Source organism: Cervus elaphus, chromosome 32 (genome assembly GCF_910594005.1).
Source record: "Cervus elaphus chromosome 32, mCerEla1.1, whole genome shotgun sequence".
NCBI lineage: Eukaryota > Metazoa > Chordata > Mammalia > Artiodactyla > Cervidae > Cervus > Cervus elaphus.
The window spans coordinates 49,380,552-49,398,919 of NC_057846.1; the positions used below are offsets into that span (position 1 = coordinate 49,380,552).

Here is an 18,368-nt window from a genome sequence, read left to right on the forward strand (position 1 = left end):
ACTTCAGAGAATCTGGACTTCCTCTGGTCTCGTCCTTTTTCCTCCTGGTTCACCTTCCTCCTCTCACGGGCTCTCTTAAATTTCCTTCCAACTCCACTCAATCAATTTGACTAGCATTCTTTTATTCTAAATCTGAATGTTTTCAGTGAAAGAAGCCAGACACAAAAGGCCACACCTTGTAGGCTCCCATGTGGGTGAAATGTCCGAGGCAGAGAAGCCACAGACAAAGTCAGTCAGTGGTTGCCAGGCCTGGCGGCAGGAGGATTGGGAATGTCGGTTCTCGGGACTCGGGTTTCTTGTGGGTGATGGAAACACTCTGGGAGTAGTCTAAGGGCTGAGGCTGCCCAACTCCATGAATACACTAAACTACTGGATTACACTCTCCAAAAGGGTGCATATGTCAATTTAGTAAAAGATAGTATCCAGAGATCCTCTGAAGGCATGAGGTAGAAGCCAGACACACCTCACTAACTCCAGCTCTTCACCAATCCCTGCACGGCAGAGGAAGGCCCTAAACGAGTAAGAAAATATTAAACTCGTTATATCCTGTTTTGGAGAGGAGGAAAATCCAAAATCCACTTTAGAAGATTGATAATGTGAAAGGTTATTCCAGTTGCTCAACGAATTCAGTCAGGCAGTTCACTCCATGTTCAATGAAACACAGCTGGACAATTTCCCAACGTGCTCTTCCCAACTACTTCACCAATCCCAGGTGCTGGCTTTTTAAAATTTATTTATTTGTAATTGACAGATAATTGCTTTACAGTATTATGTTGGTTTCTACCAAATATCAACATGAATCAGCCATTACCCATGTCCCCTCCCACCTGGGTACTGGCTTTTAAAAACAGTCTCTCCCCTGATGCTTTCTGGGGACAATCAGACCCACCCCTAAGGTTCACCCTGACTATCCCAACAGTCATTGGTATTTCTTTTAACTGTCACCATACATATGGTCTGCCTCTGACAATTTAACATTATACAACTCTTCATATTTGCACAATGCTTCAGTGTTCTAAGAGCGCTCATACACATCATCATATTTGATCTTTTTTTTTTTTATCATCCTGTGCGTAAGTAGACCAAGTAAAGATAAGAACTTGTTCAACTTCTCAGTGGCATATCTTGGGCTAAAATTCAGAGGTTCTGAATCCAGTGAGAAAGAGATGCTCAAAAGGCTTCTGGTGAATAACAAACAAGACTGCTAGATGAATTATCTTACTATTTTATTAACATCACACTTCCTTTGTATACCATTTGATATTTTTCTCTATTTCAAGTGAGTCAGTCTTATTTCAACAATTAAGATTCTAATCTCTGAAAGTTAAGAATTCCACATCCCCAGTGCACTGAGCCCTTGGAGATGAGGTGATTAAAATGCCAAGCTGCTCATGTACACTGAATTTAGTCATACAGACACGGCTGCTGAGCTTATCATGAGAAAAAACAAACTGGAAAACACTGAAAAATTTTTATCTTAAAAAAAGATTTCCCCTCTCCTCACAGGAACCTGTATGAGTGCTTAAAACCAAGCTTAGGTTCATATTATAAAAATTGTGTGTATATATACATATTTAACAAATGCATTACAATTCTGTTTATTAACTGCACTGTACAGAAGAGATACTGACCACCAAGCATTCAGGGTCACACATAAGACATCCATGTGTATGCCTAGTATTTTAGACAAAAACAAAACATTCAGTTCTCTGCCTTAATAATTTACTACTGCAAAAAATATTGAGTGTCTCTTACACGCAGTATACCATATTGAGAAGATAGTGAATTACATGTCATATGTCTTCACCATCCTCAAAACAAATGAGGACAGTAAATGCATAAAACCCTTATAAATAATGATAACTGCACAACAGCTAACAACTCAGCCCTATGAGCCGGGTCCTACTCTTGAGTCCTTTACACACACAACTCACACAATCCTCCCAGACTCATGGCGTTTTACAGGTAAGGGAACGGAGGGAAGCCACGTAACTGGACCGAGAGGATGACTATAAACTCAGGCAGTCCCAGCCGCAGAAAGGGCTGCGCAGCACTGCCTCTCTGACCCACGCAGCGTGTGCTGCGGGCGTGCGGAGGGCGGAGAGGCAGGGAACGAAGGGACATCTGAGAGAGGCCCCGAGGTCCAGGGAGAAGACGTGGAAAAAGGCCACGCCCGGGCACCGGGGCGGGAACGGCTGTCCTGCTCACCCGGGCGCAGGCAGCGGCGGCCACCGGCCAGGCCAGCGCACACCCACAGGGAGGGTCGTGAGGCCGGCTCCGCCACCCGCGCTCCAGGAGCCGCCCGTGCCGATCCCCTCGGACAGCAGCCCTGACGGCTCTTTCTCGGTGACGGAAGCGAGGGCCAGGGCGTGCTGACCATGCTCCCTCTGCGCTCCCAGAGCATGGGAGCCAGCCACATGCAAACTCACAGGCCGCCAGCAATGGCTTCCTAATTAAATGGTCCCTGAGCCTGACCGGCCAGCGTTCAGATGGGCAGGACCTTGCACCCCCAAAGGGAAAAGGCATGCCTTCTTGAGCCCAATTATGGAGTCTGCGTGAAAAGGTGATGCGAATCATCTTGGAAAATTATAAAAGAATTCCTCTGGAAATCTCAATGCAACTTGATAGTCTTTATTCCCTTATTACTTTCCTGGTGGGAAAAGTAATTACAATCTTCATTGTTGCTATTTAGTCACTAAGTCCTGTCAGACTCTTCTGTGATCCCATGGACTGCAGCCCACCAGGCTCCTCTGTCCATGGAATTTTCCAGGCAAAAATACTGGAGTGGGTTACCATTTTCTTCTGCAGGGGATCCTGTCAACCCAGCGGTCGAACCCGCGTCTCCTGTGTCTCCCGCACTGGCAGGAGGGTTCTTTACCTCTGAGCCATCAGGGAAGCCCAGTGTTACTCCACTTTTCATTCACTTAAAATTTTCATTCATCATCAATTTAATTTTTTCCTTATGGCTGAGTCACCTGTAGGATCCTAGTTCCAGGACCCAGTACCAAAGCCGTGCCCCTGGCAATGGACGTGGCATCCTGACCACTGGGAAGCCCCCAGGACCACCAGGAACTGAGCCCCCCCTGCCCCGGCCTCACACACCTCCCCCTGCACCCGGCTCCCTGCGGGCCAGCTCCCGACTCCACACCCGTGGTTCCAGACGGCCTGGCCTTGGGTCCCCTTCTTTCCCCACACCCTTGCCATACACAGAGGCCTCCACTTCCGTGGATTTAAATATCTTTACGATGACAACTTTGAACTGGTATTTCCAGCTCTCCGCGGACTCCACCTCATGTCTGGCCGCCTGTCTCCACCTGGACGTGCTAAGCCGCTCCCAGTTAGCAAGGCCAGAAGAAGCCTCCGAGCCCACTCCCTCCACCGTCCTCCCAGGAACAGGCGCCTCCCTCTCCCCAACAGACTCAATCCCGAACCGATGCCTCCCACATCCCCGCCTCTGCCATCACCCCCCAAGTTCGCCACTTCTGCAAGAAGCGGCCCAGTCCAGCCCGTCCAGAACGCCGTCCTGCCTCCCCGGCGACGAGCAGCCGGCCTCCAGCCCAGAGCCTCATGAGAACCAACCCGGCTCAACTCGCCAGCCTCACTTTGCACTCGCACCTTGGGCCCCCCCATCCCAGGCAGGCTCCTCAGCGCCCAGGGACCCCCGCCCGCTCCCCCAAAGGCAGAGCGGCACCTCTGCGACACCACCGCGGCCAGGGGCCCGCTCACCTCGGGAACTCACACCGCGTCCCCTCCCATCCTGGGTTTAGACGTCACCTCCTCAGAAAGGCCTTCCGAGCCCAGAGGACAGGCAGGCCCCACACTGAATCCCGCCCCGCGCGCTGCTCATCTGCCCACTGCCCCCTCCCGAGCAGGCCTGGATTTCTGCAGCGACGTCCCTGGCTGCCTTCGCAGCAACGCGCGAGCGCCACACGGGCTGCACACCCCTGCGTCTTGTTGGGACGAACTGCAGCCCCAGCACGGTGCTGACCACACAACGGGCTCTTAGAAAACATCTGTTTGTCATTAAACGACTATTCCTGGAGGAGGCATGGCAACCCTCTCCAGGATGCTTGCCTGGAGAATCCCGTGGACAGAGGAGCCTGGCGGGCTGCAGTCCACCGGGCGGCAAAGAGTCGGAGACAACTGAGCAACTTGGCACTCAAACGACTGTTAATTTCAAAATACACCCTACTCAGCTTATTCTATTACTCACTTAACCTAATAACAGCTATTTTTGGAATACAACAGCACCTTACACACTCTTATTCAAGAACATAATTTTATTTTGCTGTTTCTAGGCACCGATACCATTCTGGGCCTATTCAAAGGCTTGCCTGTTAATCTCTGGCCGGGTGCTTTATCAAACATGAAGGTTATTCTTATCCCTGTGACAAACTCTTACTCTTTAACAACACGGCAATGTGCATGTCAATAAGCACTTATCTGAAGCTGCAGGGATCAGGGTGTGAGGAGACCCCCTCTTTCCCAAGCCTCCAGCAGACCACAGGGCAGCAATATGCCAGTCCTTGACTACGCCCACCTATGAAGTGAATGTTGCAAGCACACAAACATCCATGTGAGCCTGCCTGATCTCCTACCTAGGCAAGCGTGCTGACTCAGATTCAATCTCTGCTTTGTAGACTAGTCAAAACTCCCCAGCTGGACCTCCCAGCTCATGGGGTCTGACCACGGAGGAACGGAAGGTCACTGGGTGCATTTACATCTATGTGTCCAACTGAACATCCATCTCTGACTACCTTCCACACAGAAGAGTAAAAATCTGCTCAACCTAAGTTTACCATCTCCAAAATCCACTGTCAGGAGTCCCCAGTTGACTGATTACAAAGCTACACGAAATCTGGTCATGTCTCCAGGCAAACCCCTACTTCCTAAAACGATGGCAGACAGGGGAGTGACAGAAGAGTCTGAGAATGGAGAGTGATGACGTCAGAAACCACACACAGCTTTACTTCTCTGTCAGTGACCAGTCCACCCACCCTCACCTCTGGCAAGCTCAAAACCGGGAAGAACTGTTCAACGATTTCTCCTTGCTTTAAAGTTAGACACATCTGGCTTGTATGTAATTTGAAAAAGGAGAAAGAATCAATTAGACAGCTACCACTTGTTTAGACAGTCACCACACCCATATTTGCATATTTGGGGAGGCTACCCTGAATTTATTACTTAAAACATTTTACACATTATTGCAAATACTATCTATAATCCATACTCCACGGTTCTTAAATGCTGTATTTTCACCTTAGATGACACAGGAAATTATTAATTTCCCATTTAATTCATGTAATTAATGGAATAGGTCTGCTACACAAATATTCTTCATGTATCATCCTTTTCTTATAAATTTGAAAGTTATAAATAGACAAATAAAAGCCTCATTTACTAATTCATATATAGAACTTACAACAAATAAACTATCTGTTTTAAATAAAACAGCTAGGCCAATAAACTATACAAATTATGAACCACAGGCTCCAAGAAGGCAAAGGAGAGAGAGAGAAACTGACTCGCAACCCACAGAGGAGAAGACAAAGCCGAGTCCAGCGGCCGGGAAACACGTCCACCAGCACGACCGTGCAGCTGAGACCTGAACACTCCTCTGAAAGAAGCAAACAGAGTCATTTTTAATTCCTCCAGAGAAGGGGCACACACTACCTACCTCCCGAGTTGTCCATTATTTCTCTGGACAGCTCTGGACGAAGATGAAGACTTTGTATCAAGAAGGCAATGGTTTCCTTCTAATTTAATACGGCAGTGCTAGTTCTACACCCTGACATCCCATGGAGTAAGGTGACTCTCTCTTCCGTTTCCTGGCTCTGAAAACAGTTAAACACAGCCACGGTGCCCCCTCACTCCCCCAGACAAGGTAACTCCAGTTCCTTTCCAATGTCCTTTCTGGTCGCAGAGAAGACTTCCAACCTTCCTTGTTTATATTAACGGTATCTACATTTTCTAAGTGTATAAAACACATCCATTCTGTCGATGAAATCAGCGACACATCGACTCTCAGCACTGAATGCTGGAGTGGGCTTTGTCATGAAACTGCGTGTCCCTGTCCGAGCGCGGGCTTCTCTCTGGTTGGAGGGAGGCCAGACCACACGCTTTCCTGTTCCAAAATCCTGAGTCCACTAAAAACAATGTTTTCAATGTCACTTTCACTTTGTTAAAAAGAAATAAAACACTTTTAGCCATACTATATAATATTAACATTTATATGGGTCTTTTACATAATTAAGGGCATTTTGTGTGATGCTCTAAAAAATACGTTAGCGGTCGCTGGCTCTTAGAAAATAATGGTGGTTGGTAGGAAGGGTGGGGGAAGACAAATGCATAACTGTAAGTACCCTTTAAAAAACTCAAAATGACCTGCGAGCTTAGTCTCACCTGACATTAAAGCATAAATTTAAGCTTGAGAAATGTTCATTTTTCTAAGTCTGCACTATGTGACACAGTAGCTCCTAGTCACATATGGTCACCTAAATTTAAATTAAATTTTAGTCAAATTATAAATTAATTTACTCAGATTAGCTATCTTTCGAGTGCTAAGCAGCTACTGCGCTGGATGCCAGATGCAGACCACTTCCGTCCTACCAGGAAGTCCTGCGGGTCAGCGCCATTCTAGACTGCTCTCCTGTGTCCACTCCGCAAAAGGCAGGCAGCGCAGCAGAGGCTCCAATCACCTGGGCTCCAAAGCCTGAAATCCCAGTTCTGCGCCGTCGGCTCTGCAGCCTTGAACGAGCGGGCTCACCTGTCTGAGCCTGTCTTCCCACCTATAACACCATCCACAACCACTGCCTCCCTCCTGGAGGGTCACGAAGATTAAATGGGACAACGCTGCTGAATGACAGGCCTCGGCACACCGCCGCAAACACTGGCAGCATCCAGAGATGCCAGCTTCCCAGGACAGCAAGTGCATCCGTGCCCGCGCGGTCCACCAAACGTCAGATGAGTGCCAAGATTTGAAGTACAGAGATTAAAGAAAGAACTCTCACCCAACTAGGCAGGTCAGATTAAGGAGTCATACCATCGGGAGACCTGAGAGCAGCGGGCTGAGGGAGGCAGGGGGCTGGACCCCTCGAGGATGGAAGCAAGACAGGGACTTGGCCCGGGCACCAGGGCCCACTTCTCCCCCGGAAGGTTCGGAATCACTACCAGGCCTCCTCTTCACGTGCAGAGAGGGAGAAGGGAGTCGGTGCACATGTGAGCTCGGTTGCTTCAGTCGTGTCTGACTCTTTGTGACCTCACGGACTGTAGGCTGGCAAGCTCGCTGTCCGTGGTATTCTCCAGGCGAAAATACTGGAATGAGTTTGCCATTTCCTCCTCCGGGGCTCTTCCTGACCCAGGGATCAAACCCATGTTTCCTGCGTCTCCTGCATTACAGGCAGATGCTCTAACGGCTGAGCCACCAGAATAATATGCTGCTTCTACCCAAATAAGGGCTTCCCTGACGGCTCAGTTGGTAAAGAATCTGCCAGGAATGCAGGAAGATCCCAGTTTGATCCCTGGGTTGGGAAGGTCCCCTGGAGAAGGGAAAGGCTACCCACTCCAGTATTCTGGCCTGGAGAACTCCATGAACTGTATGGTCCATGGGGTCGCAAAGAGTTGGATACAACTGAGCGACTTTCACTTCACTTCACTTCACCCAAGTATGGAATTCATTATACCTTTAAAGGATCCTATTAAGTCCCTAACTTAAATACACAGACATTCTAAGTAAACAGTTCTAAATGAACATTTACAAAAAGCATAGTCAGAAAGCTAACGGTGGTAACATTAAATTTAAAAAATCAAAACTTAAACTACTCTTAAAATAAAAAATGCTAATAAATATTGCTTGACTTGCTATTTGCAATAATGCTTAGTTGATAAAAGATATTGAAGCCAATGAACAGTAATAATCACTGTAAAGAAAATGCTTTGGGCACACTAAAGAATAGCTTTCAGGACATCTTAAAGACAGAACAGCTATGTGAACTAAAATATTACCTGCTAGACAGTAACATGACACTTTCTATCAAAAGTACTTAAATAATAAATCTGAAATAATAACCAGTTATAAAACCAGGCAAACTAAAATAAGTGATAAAATGTTCTATTGCTGTTATAAAGTATAATCCCTTTGTGATCAGTTAATGCATGTTTTTTTCAGACATTCTTATACTGTTCTTAAAGCAGCAAAGATTAGAAAAAAATAAAAAGAAAATCAGAAGTCACAAATAATGGGCACAAAACTCTATCACTCAACATTTTCTCTTATTATGAAATAAATACTTTAAAAATCTACGGTTAAAGGCAGATGCTAAGAAGTAACATCTTGGAGTAAGAAAGGAAGGAATCTCTCCGGGGTCTTATTGAGACAGTGACGTCTTCCCCAAGCTCAGTTTTAAAGTAAAGGTGCTGGCAGCAAAGGACTGGGCCTGGACCGCGCTGTCTGCAGCAAGGGCCCCTCGCGGCGGTGTTGGCTGTGTCCGGTGAAAAGTCAGCTTTGAGGTGAAGCAAAAAGAGAAGCACACGTGCACCGTCCGTGGTAATGAAAGCGCACACCACGAATGTCAAAGAAGGTACAGAAGCAAGAATACAAACAGGCGTGAGGCTCCCGACACAGCTCTGCCAGGGGAAGGTCCGGGCCGACCATGCTCCCCAGGGCTGCAGCGCCGTCCACGCCCCCGCGGCCCCCGGCCCAGGCCCCCGCACGCGCTCCAGGGTTGCACTTCCAGCAACCCAGATGTCAGCAAAGACTTCTGTCCTCGGAGAGTCTATGCAAAACCACGCAACACTGCAGCCATGGAGTCCAGAACTCAAAGGAGTGAATGAAAAATATGCTTCTATTATCTCTACTGAAGAAAGGAGACATGGATATGAAAAATTCAGCATCACAGGGCCTCAACATATACTTAAATTTTGTCAATGTTAATGACTCCTCGTAAGAGGCACTCCAGCATTCTGCTTCCCTGGACTTCCCTGGTGGCTCAGACGGTAAAGAATCCGCCTGCTATGTGGGAGACCTGGGTTCGATCCCTGGGTTGGGAAGATCCCCTGGAGGAGGGCATGGTAACCCACTCCAGTATTCCTGCCTGGAGAATCCCATGGACAGAGGAGCTTGGCGGCCTACAGCCCACGGGGTCACAAAGAGTTGGACACGACTGACTCCTCAGAAGAGGCACTCCAGCATTCTGCTAACAAAAAGGTGTTCACATCACCTTTCAGTTATCCAGTGTTTATTTACTAATAATCTGCCTTGCTCCAAAGACTGAGGTGGCTTTGAAAAAAACTTACACAGTATAAAAGCACAAAATGTTGAGAAGACACAAGGTGGAGAAAAAGAGTAAGAAAATAAAACAGAACCAGAGGTCAGGTTTCTACAAAATGCAGCTAATTATCAGGATGGGGAACACATGTAAATCCATGGCTGATTCATGTCAATGTATGGCAAAAACCACAACAATATTGTAATTAGCCTCCAACTAATAAAAATAAATGAAAAAAAATGCAGCTAATTACTAACGCTGAAGAATACACAAGTCCATCGGCTTTAGGGTCACAGGGTAAAGAGGGAAGCAGATCCCTTTTAAGACCCGCAGTCTACAGATACCGGCAGTCTCTGCCAACAGCACCATCATTTCCCTGGTCTTGGTCCTAAAGCATTTTATGTTTTCTCTCTCAGTTGGTTTTAACCGTATCTACAGGATTAGGAACTACATCTGATTACCTTCTTGCAACCTACACTTTTCCTACCACAGATCTAACACAGGAAGCCCTCAGTGAATACTGAGGTGTAGGGGAACATGACGGAGAATCAGGCTGAGGAACAGGGAAAAACAATTTGGCATTAAAAGTGCAGACACAGAACTGCAAACTGCCAAATGTAAAAAAATATCCTTTACCTGGCTCAGTGCCAGTAACAACATAACACGAACATATACACCCATACAAACACACACACAACAGAAAAGTGTCACAGAAATCACATTACTCAAATAATTCCTTTTCAGAGTGTTCCAACTATTGTTTCATGGAATTCAGAAATTTAAATCAAGCATAGTACCTACAATATACTGGATTGCCCTGCATGTTGATTTTTTCTTTTTTTTTCTCCTTAACTAAACCACATGTACCTAGCCACAAATGTAATGTTTAATGTATTTCTCTATCTACTCACACATTTGGAAAAATAAAGGATGAATGATCAGAAAACCTGGGTTTAAATGCAAATCAACCATTTCTAGTCATGCAATCCTGAGCAAGTTACTTAATTCCAGGAGCCTCACAGAAAAAGACTAAACTGCATCATACATAAAAATCCCTTAAAAGCTACAAAATGCTGCAGAAATATTATAATGACCAATAAAAGGAAAATAATTAACGACAACAGATTTTTACATTGTTGGCTCTCTGTAGAAATCACACCTATACAGACACAATCCCTAGTTTCTATCTCAATGCCTTCCTGTTCTATGATAGAGTTTGGAAAGCATTAACTCACACACTTTTTCCCCACACACTGTCTCAGTTACTAGGGTCTGGCAAACAGACCCTCCTCTGGTCAGTGGCTCTCAACAACAGGAGGAGGAAACAGTGGTAAGGCGTACGCCCAGTCCCAGTCTCATCCATTCCAATGATGCCTTAACTAATGAGTTAGAACAGTGAAAAGTGAATCAGTTACAGGACTTACACACCAAAGTTTCTGACTCAAAACTTACCACAGAGCTCCAGGGGGCTCAGTGGTAAAGCATCTCCTGCCAATGCAGGAGACACGAGTTCCATCTCTGGGTTGGGAAGACCCCCTGGGCATGGAAATGGCAGCCCACTCCAGTATCCCTGCCTGGGAAATCCCATGGACAGAGGAGCCTGGCGGGCTATAGTCCATGGGGTTGCAATGAGTCACACACGACTTAGTGACTCAACAACAAAAATCAAGACTGTGGTACTGGCCTAACAACAGACATAGATCAATGGAATAATACTGAGAGTTCGGAAATAAACCTTCACTTTTATGATCTATTGATTTTTCAACAGGATATGAAGATAATTCACTGGGGAAAAGGGTCTTTGTAGCAGTGGTGCTGAGATAACTGGGTATCTACAAGAAAAGCATGAAGTTGGACCTGTAGCTCACACCATATACTAAATGGATCAGACACCAAAATATAAAAGCTAAAACTAAAAAAGTCTTATTAGAAAAATGTAGGCAAAAATCTTCTTAATCTTGGAATAGGCAATGGTTTTGCAGAAATAACAGCAAGTGTGTAAAGTAACAAAAAAATAGATAAACTGGACTTCATCAAAATTTAAAACTTTTATGCTTTAAAAGGAACTATCAAGAAAGTGAAAACACTATCCACAGAATGAAAGAAAATATTTGCAAACCATATATCTGATATGGGACTTGTAGTCAAAATAAATAAATAGTACTTACAACTCAACAACAAAAAAGACAAAACAACTTAAAAATTGTCAAAGAATTTGAATAGACATTTCTCTAAACAAGATAGAAAAATGTCCAATAAGCATATGAAAAGATAGTCATCAAGATTGTTATACAACAGGGTAAGAAATATCCAGACCACAGTGACACAGTACTTCACACCAACAAGGAGGGCCATCATTAAAAAACAGACAATAACAGTTGCTAAGGCAGTGGAGAAACTGGAACTCTGATACACTGATGTCAGGAAGGTAAAATGGTGCAGCCACTCTGGAATACAGTCCGGCAGTTCCCCAAAAGGTTAAACAGAGTTAGTGTTTGACCCAGCAATTCTACTCCTAGGTCTATCTATACCCAAGAGAAATGAAAACAAATGTCCACACAAAACCTTGTACACAAATGTTCATGGCAGCATTATTCACAATAACCACAAAGTGGAAACAACCCAAACTTCCATCAACTGATGAACAGATAAATAGGATGTACTATAGCCACACAATGGAATATTATTCAGAGACAAAAATAAAGTACTGATGAATGCTACAACATGGATGAATCTTGCAAACATTATGCTTCATGAAAGAAGCCAGTCACAAAAGACTACATATTGTATGATTCCATTTGTACAAAATGTCCTGAAGGCAAATCTATAGAGACAAAAGTAGACCGATGGTTGCCCAGGGCTGGATGGTGCTGAAATTGGGAGGAAATAGGAAAGGATTGCTAAAAGGTATGGTGTATCTTTTGGGGTGATCTGAATGCAAAATTGATTGTGACAGATATAAAGCAGTGAATACACTAAAAGTCACTGAAATTTACACTTCAAATTACATCTCAATAAAGCTGTTACAATTAAAAAATAAAGCAGAGTCTATGTTCAACGAGTAGATAATTGAAACATAGCAATAAAAGTAAAAACTGCTAATATAACTGAACTACATCCTCTTAAGTATTTTCTCCTTTCATTTGCTCAAATAGTAAATCAAAAATCAAAATCCAAGCGAATCATTTTACCACAGTCTCTACTTTTAAAAAGTAGCAAGGATCTCTGTCATTTCCATGCTTATAAAGCTAATATAAATTTGGGCAGCATCAGACCATAACAGAATTTGAATCTAGCTTCTGTGCAATACAGAGACACAGGTTATCCTCAGGATGACAGAAACTTGTATCTTAATTCAGAAATTTTTCCAGCTAGCTGCCAGTTTCCCACTGACATCGAGGAAATAGAAATGAGCACACCAGCACATTTACAGATTTTGAGTCTGCATTTGTGACGGCTCTGCAGAGTCCCCAAAGCCGCAGCATAGTCGTCTAGAAGCTAAGCTGGCGTGCCGGTCACTGAGGCAGTGAGCAGCTGCGGCCACTAGCAGCACCTCCAGCTCAGAGCGGGACTGACACGCGGGCCCCTGCAGAGGCCTCGGAGAGAGCCCTTCAAACGCCACGGGCCAGTTACATTCTCACCGCACACCGGGACTCAGCAAAGCACCTCTACTATCCACAGAGAATACTCGACGTGTATAACCGAATTCCACCCAGATGATGTGCACTTTCCTATGCCTATGATCCCACAGACCCTACCATTCTGTGAATAGAAACTTTCTTCTTAGATAAATCATAAAGTTTTGGTTTTAAATATTAATTCTAATGTTATAAAAGAATTAACTTAATCCAGCCTAAAAAGAAAAAAAGATTACTGCACTTTTACCTCAAAGACAACAATGACCCAAAAAAGTGAAAAGATACCCAGAAACTGTATAGGCAGATATTACCTATACAAAGAAATAATTTAACTGATCATCAAAATATTTTGCGCATACTCTTAAAAGATTTAAGTCTGTTGAAAACCTGGAGGGGGCAGGGGAGATCTTCAACAATACTACAGTAGAAGACAAACACATGCTGGTTCCTGTAATATGAACCCAAGAGTCGCTTAGCGGGCATCGCAAAAGAGATGCACTCAAGTTCCGAGGTCCCATCTCTAACCCGACACACCCACAGAAAATCCAAGGCCTACGGTAAACCCCTTAGCAAGCGCATGGCCATCGACGTGAGGGGCAGGGCTCGCGGTGAGCATCGACGTGAGGGGCAGGGCCCACATGGCCGTCGACGTGAGGGGCAGAGCCCGCAGGGGGTGTCGACGTGAGGGGCAGGGCCCGCAGGGGGCGGCAGGAACCCCCACTTCCACCAGCGCAGCACAGAGGACCCTCTGCAACAGGGGAGCATGAAGGTGGGCACGACCTTCGTCCCTGCCTGATCAGTCCATCAGCTATCTAGGGATCAAAGAAGCTGCACCCGTAGGCCTTGTTCTGAAGAACTCTGAGCTATCCAATCTTCACATGGTTAAAAGGATTACACTGGAAGTTTCATATGCCAGCAAATCCACCAAAGAGGCTATCTTTCTGCAATGTTATATGTCAGTATCTCAATAAACTGGGGGGAAAAAATACAACTGAGTAGGTTTCTTTCTTGAAACTGAGGAGCTAATTATATGTGACATCTACATTTTTTAAATGAAAAAAATATTAGAAATATTTTGCTTGCACAACCAGTACACTTTAACTAAGGCTCAATGAAAAAGTAAACCCCAAATTTCCATAGTTAAAACATTTCTTTTTTACATTAAACAGAACTATGATTTAACCATTTTAGTTTAAGGAATAAACATTATGTAATTTTCTTCCTCAGAATTTTCAGTTTCCATGTACATTTATAATATATTGGTTTAATCTAAGTTAATTTATTATCTGTAATAAGTCAAAACTAAATTAGAGCAATGTACCAGGAAATAATATATCTGATAGCAAAACTGCAAACTCTAATCATCACATATTATACAGGGATTACATTCATCAAAAATGAGCCCTAAACAAGCTCATTAAAACAAAGCAATTAGTTTATTTTGCCAATAATCTGTTTTCAAAGTTTAAACAAAGTTTTCAAAGTATATAAACTAAGTTCACATATTGTACCATTTCAGTTGTTTGTAAAGAAAGGTAACAGGAATAATATATGTGGTAAACACAGTTTATTTAAAAAAAAAAAAGATTCAAACATTAAAACAAATACTACCCTACGAAACAAGAGAGTTTAATTCAAACTGAAGTTTTTCCACAAATCAATCCATTTACACGAATTGGCCACCAAAGCTTAAACAAAGATGTGACATCTGAAACAGCTCTAAGGCAACACAGCCTAAGTGTGGCAAAAACGCCTGACTACCCAACAGCTTCTCCTAACCGAGAAGTATTTGTTCTAGTTGAGTGAAACATTCTTTGAACATTATTACTACAAGTTTATATATGTGACTCCCGTGTAAAGAACTACAATAAATTCACTACAAACATTAAGTCTTATTAGAATCTTTCCTACACAAAAATGGCTGTCAATTAGCCATTTAGCCACCTACAAGTTTTTCACTTCCATTAATACCCAGAGCTGTTATCTTTGCTTTCATATTAAAATAAGCTCAGCTGAATCAGAAGTCACACCAACAATGTACTCAATACTGAAGCCGTCCTCTCGCCTCTGACGCACAGCGCTGCCATTTAAACTACAAAACTCCACAGTGGCTTGGTTCCAACACTGAACTGACATCAAAACACACACATCTCCAAGGAGTCAAACAGCCATCTTCCGACTACTGTACCAGATCCAAGATACAGCAGAAGCTAACTTCCCTCCTTCTACTCTACGTATATCATTAATCAACTCCAAGCAAGCACTTTAACTTCCCATCAGTAAACTCCGACCAGAAGATTGAGGGTATGTGGTCATAATGGAGAGAGTGTTTCAAACTTAACCTCACCGCCTCCAATCACCACAACCTAGGACTATAAGAAATAATGTAAACCATGAAGAAACACTGTTTAATGTTCCAGCACTTCTAAAAATCAATTTTCAGCAAGATAACAACTAAATAAATTATCAAACAGCAAATATTTTAGCCACAGTATTACTCTTATCATGAAAGAAATCATTTAAAACTCCAACACCTCTTCCACTAAAAGATCATTGTATGTGTTACCCTATAATTCCATTATCTTACTGTTATTGCATTACTCTTTTTTTGGCAACTCCATCTACCATTACAAACAGATTCATGAAGATTCCATTTCTGCATGGAGACCACCACAACCACTGTCTTCACAGTCACTTAAGTCCAAAACAGAACCATGTTTTCACTAATTAATCAGGCGCCAACAACAATAGTTGAGACATCAGAGCAATAGTTCGATTACACCTTCTGCAAAAGATACAAATAAAAATCCATTAAGTACTTACCTACAGTTGGGGGGTGGGTCCAACGTAATTTCTGCAAGTTCCTTCTGAATTCTTGAAAATAAAGACAAAGAAAGTTACATTAAAATGTCTTTACTCTTTTAATATTCCATTAAATTTTACACTTTTACACTAATCTTTCCTATTTGTGCACTTTTAATTTGAAATACTATCACTGTATAAATCACCATACACAGTACCAACAAAGTAGCAATTTCTGCCACAGTTTCCACAGTGCATCTACAAAGAGGAGACCGGCCGCTATCTGTGCCTCCATCTCTCACCAACAGCACGACTTAAATCAAAACTTTAAGCCACTGCTGTGCTGCGCTTAGTCACTCAGGTAACTCTGCAACCCCAGAGACTGTAGCCCCCAGGTTCCTCTGTCCATGGGATTCTCCAGGCAAGAATACTGGAGTGGGGGGCCACTCCCTCCTCCAGGGGATCTTTCCAACCAAGGAATGGAACCAGGGTCTCCTGCATTGCAGGCGGATTCTATACCAGCTGAGCCACCAGGGAAACTCAAACCACTGCTAACGCTAAGCATACATATGCCTTCTGCAAAGGGGGGAAAAAAAGAATTTTTATTTTAAAAACCTGTTTTTACCCTCATGTGTTATTTTCATCTTTTATTTTTTACTTCACCTAACCCCCTATATGGGCTTCCCTGGTGGCTCAGTGGTAAAGAAGCCACCTGCCAATGCAGGAGACGTGGATTTCATTCTGGGCTAGGAAAATCCCGTAAAGGAAATGGCAACCCACTTCAGTATCCTTCCCCGAATGAAATGTCTGATACAGATACAACTATCACTTCTCTAAGTCGTGTGACTCAAGGTGGGGAAGACGTTATGAAACAGGTGTTTATTGTTCACTGGTCAAGTCCTGTCTGACTCTTTTCGACCCCACAGACAGCAGCACACCAGGCTTCCCTGTCCTCTATCTCCCGGAGCTTGGTCAAACTCATGTCCATTGAGTCAGTGATGCCATCCAACCATCTCATCCTCTGTCGTCCCCTTCTCTGCAGCCTTCAATCTTTCCCAGCATCAGGGTCTTTTCCAATAAGCGGGCTCTTCGCATCAGGTGGCCAAAGTATTGGAGCTTCAGCATCAGTCCTTCCAATGAATATTCAGGACTGATTTCCTTTATGATTGACTGGTTTGACCTCCTTGCAGTCCAAGGGACTCTCCAGAGTATTCACCAGCACCACAGTTCAAAAAGCATCAACTCTTCAGCGCTCATCCTTCTTTACTATCCACCTTTCTTTACCGTCCAATTCTCACATCAATACACAGACCAAGACTAACAAATCTAAAGCCAAAAATAAAAAACCTATTAATTCAGCTGTCCCACTGAGACTTCTTAGATTCTATAGTGTGTTCATGTGCATTTAAAGTACATACGGCACATAACTAAACAAGAGAAGTCTCAAATATCTGATAGAGAACACCCTTTGTGGATTCCACACAAAAGTGTAAATAAAACAGGCACTGTGAGGCACAACGCGTCACGTCCGGGTTAAAGGCAGTGAGCTGAGAGCACACACTCCCCCTCCGCCCCGTCAGCGCCCCAGGTGACGGCGGGGCACACACACAGAGGGCAGAAAGGGACCAAGGACAGAGACAGGGGTGGTCACCACTGGCGGAGGAACTCCACTCTATCTGGAAGACAAAGTACATGCTGTGAATCAAACAGGTTGAGACGCTCCAGAGGGCACAGAGCATATAGGGTGTAATAAAGATACACCACTCAAGGGAGGAGAACAGTCACAAACCCCACAAGAGAAACAACTCTGTAAGAAAATCACAGATGGAACAGGAACGAAACTAAAGCATAAAATACTTTCAATCCAGTAAGAGATATTAAGGGATAAAAAGGAGGCATTTTGCCTAAATGCTATGATTCGTTGCGTAGCTTTAAGATCCTAGTTCAGTCACTCAGTCGTGTCCGACTCTTTGGACCCCATGGACTGAAGCACATCAGGCTTCCTGTCCACCACCAACTCCCAGAGCTTGCTCAAACTCATGTCCATCGAGTCAGTGATGCCATCCAACCATCTCATCCTCTGTCGTCCCCTTCTCCTCCTGCCTTCAACCTTTCACATCATCAGGGTCTTTTCCAATCAGTCAGTTCTTCACATCAGGTAGCCAAAATATTGGCGTTTCAGCTTCCGCATCAGTCCTTCCAATGAATATTCAGGACTGATCTCCTTTAGGATGGACTGGTTGGATCTCCTTGCACTCAGAGGGACTCTCAAGAGTCTTCTCCAACACCACAGTTCAAAAGCATCAATTCTTCGGCGCTCAGCTTTCTTTGCGGTCCAACTCTCACATCCACACATGACAACTGGAAAAATCATAGCTTTGACTAGACAGACCTTTGTCGGCAAAGTAACGTCTCTGTTTTTCAATATGCTGTCTAGGTTGGTCATGGCTTTTCTTCCAAGGAGCAAGCATCTTTTAATTTCAGGGCTGTAGTCACCATCTGCAGTGATCCTGGAGCCCAAAAAATAAGTCTCTGTTGCCACTGTTTCCCCTCCTATTTCCCATGAAGTGATGGGACCAGATGCCATGATCTTAGTTTTCTGAATGTTGAGCTTTAAGCCAACTTTTTCACTCTCCTCTTTCACTTTCATCAAGAGGCTTTT

At 44.1% G+C, this 18,368-nt stretch overlaps 1 protein-coding gene across 1 annotated transcript in view; it reads right to left on the minus strand.

The window, feature by feature from the left end:
• UBE2E2 (ubiquitin conjugating enzyme E2 E2) overlaps window positions 1-18,368 on the minus strand; it is a 354,523-nt gene that overhangs the window by 321,579 nt on the left and 14,576 nt on the right. The window contains exon 3 of the mRNA XM_043893879.1: window positions 15,728-15,778. Coding sequence (XP_043749814.1) covers window positions 15,728-15,778 — 51 coding nt within the window. The remainder of the gene's footprint in view (window positions 1-15,727; window positions 15,779-18,368) is intronic.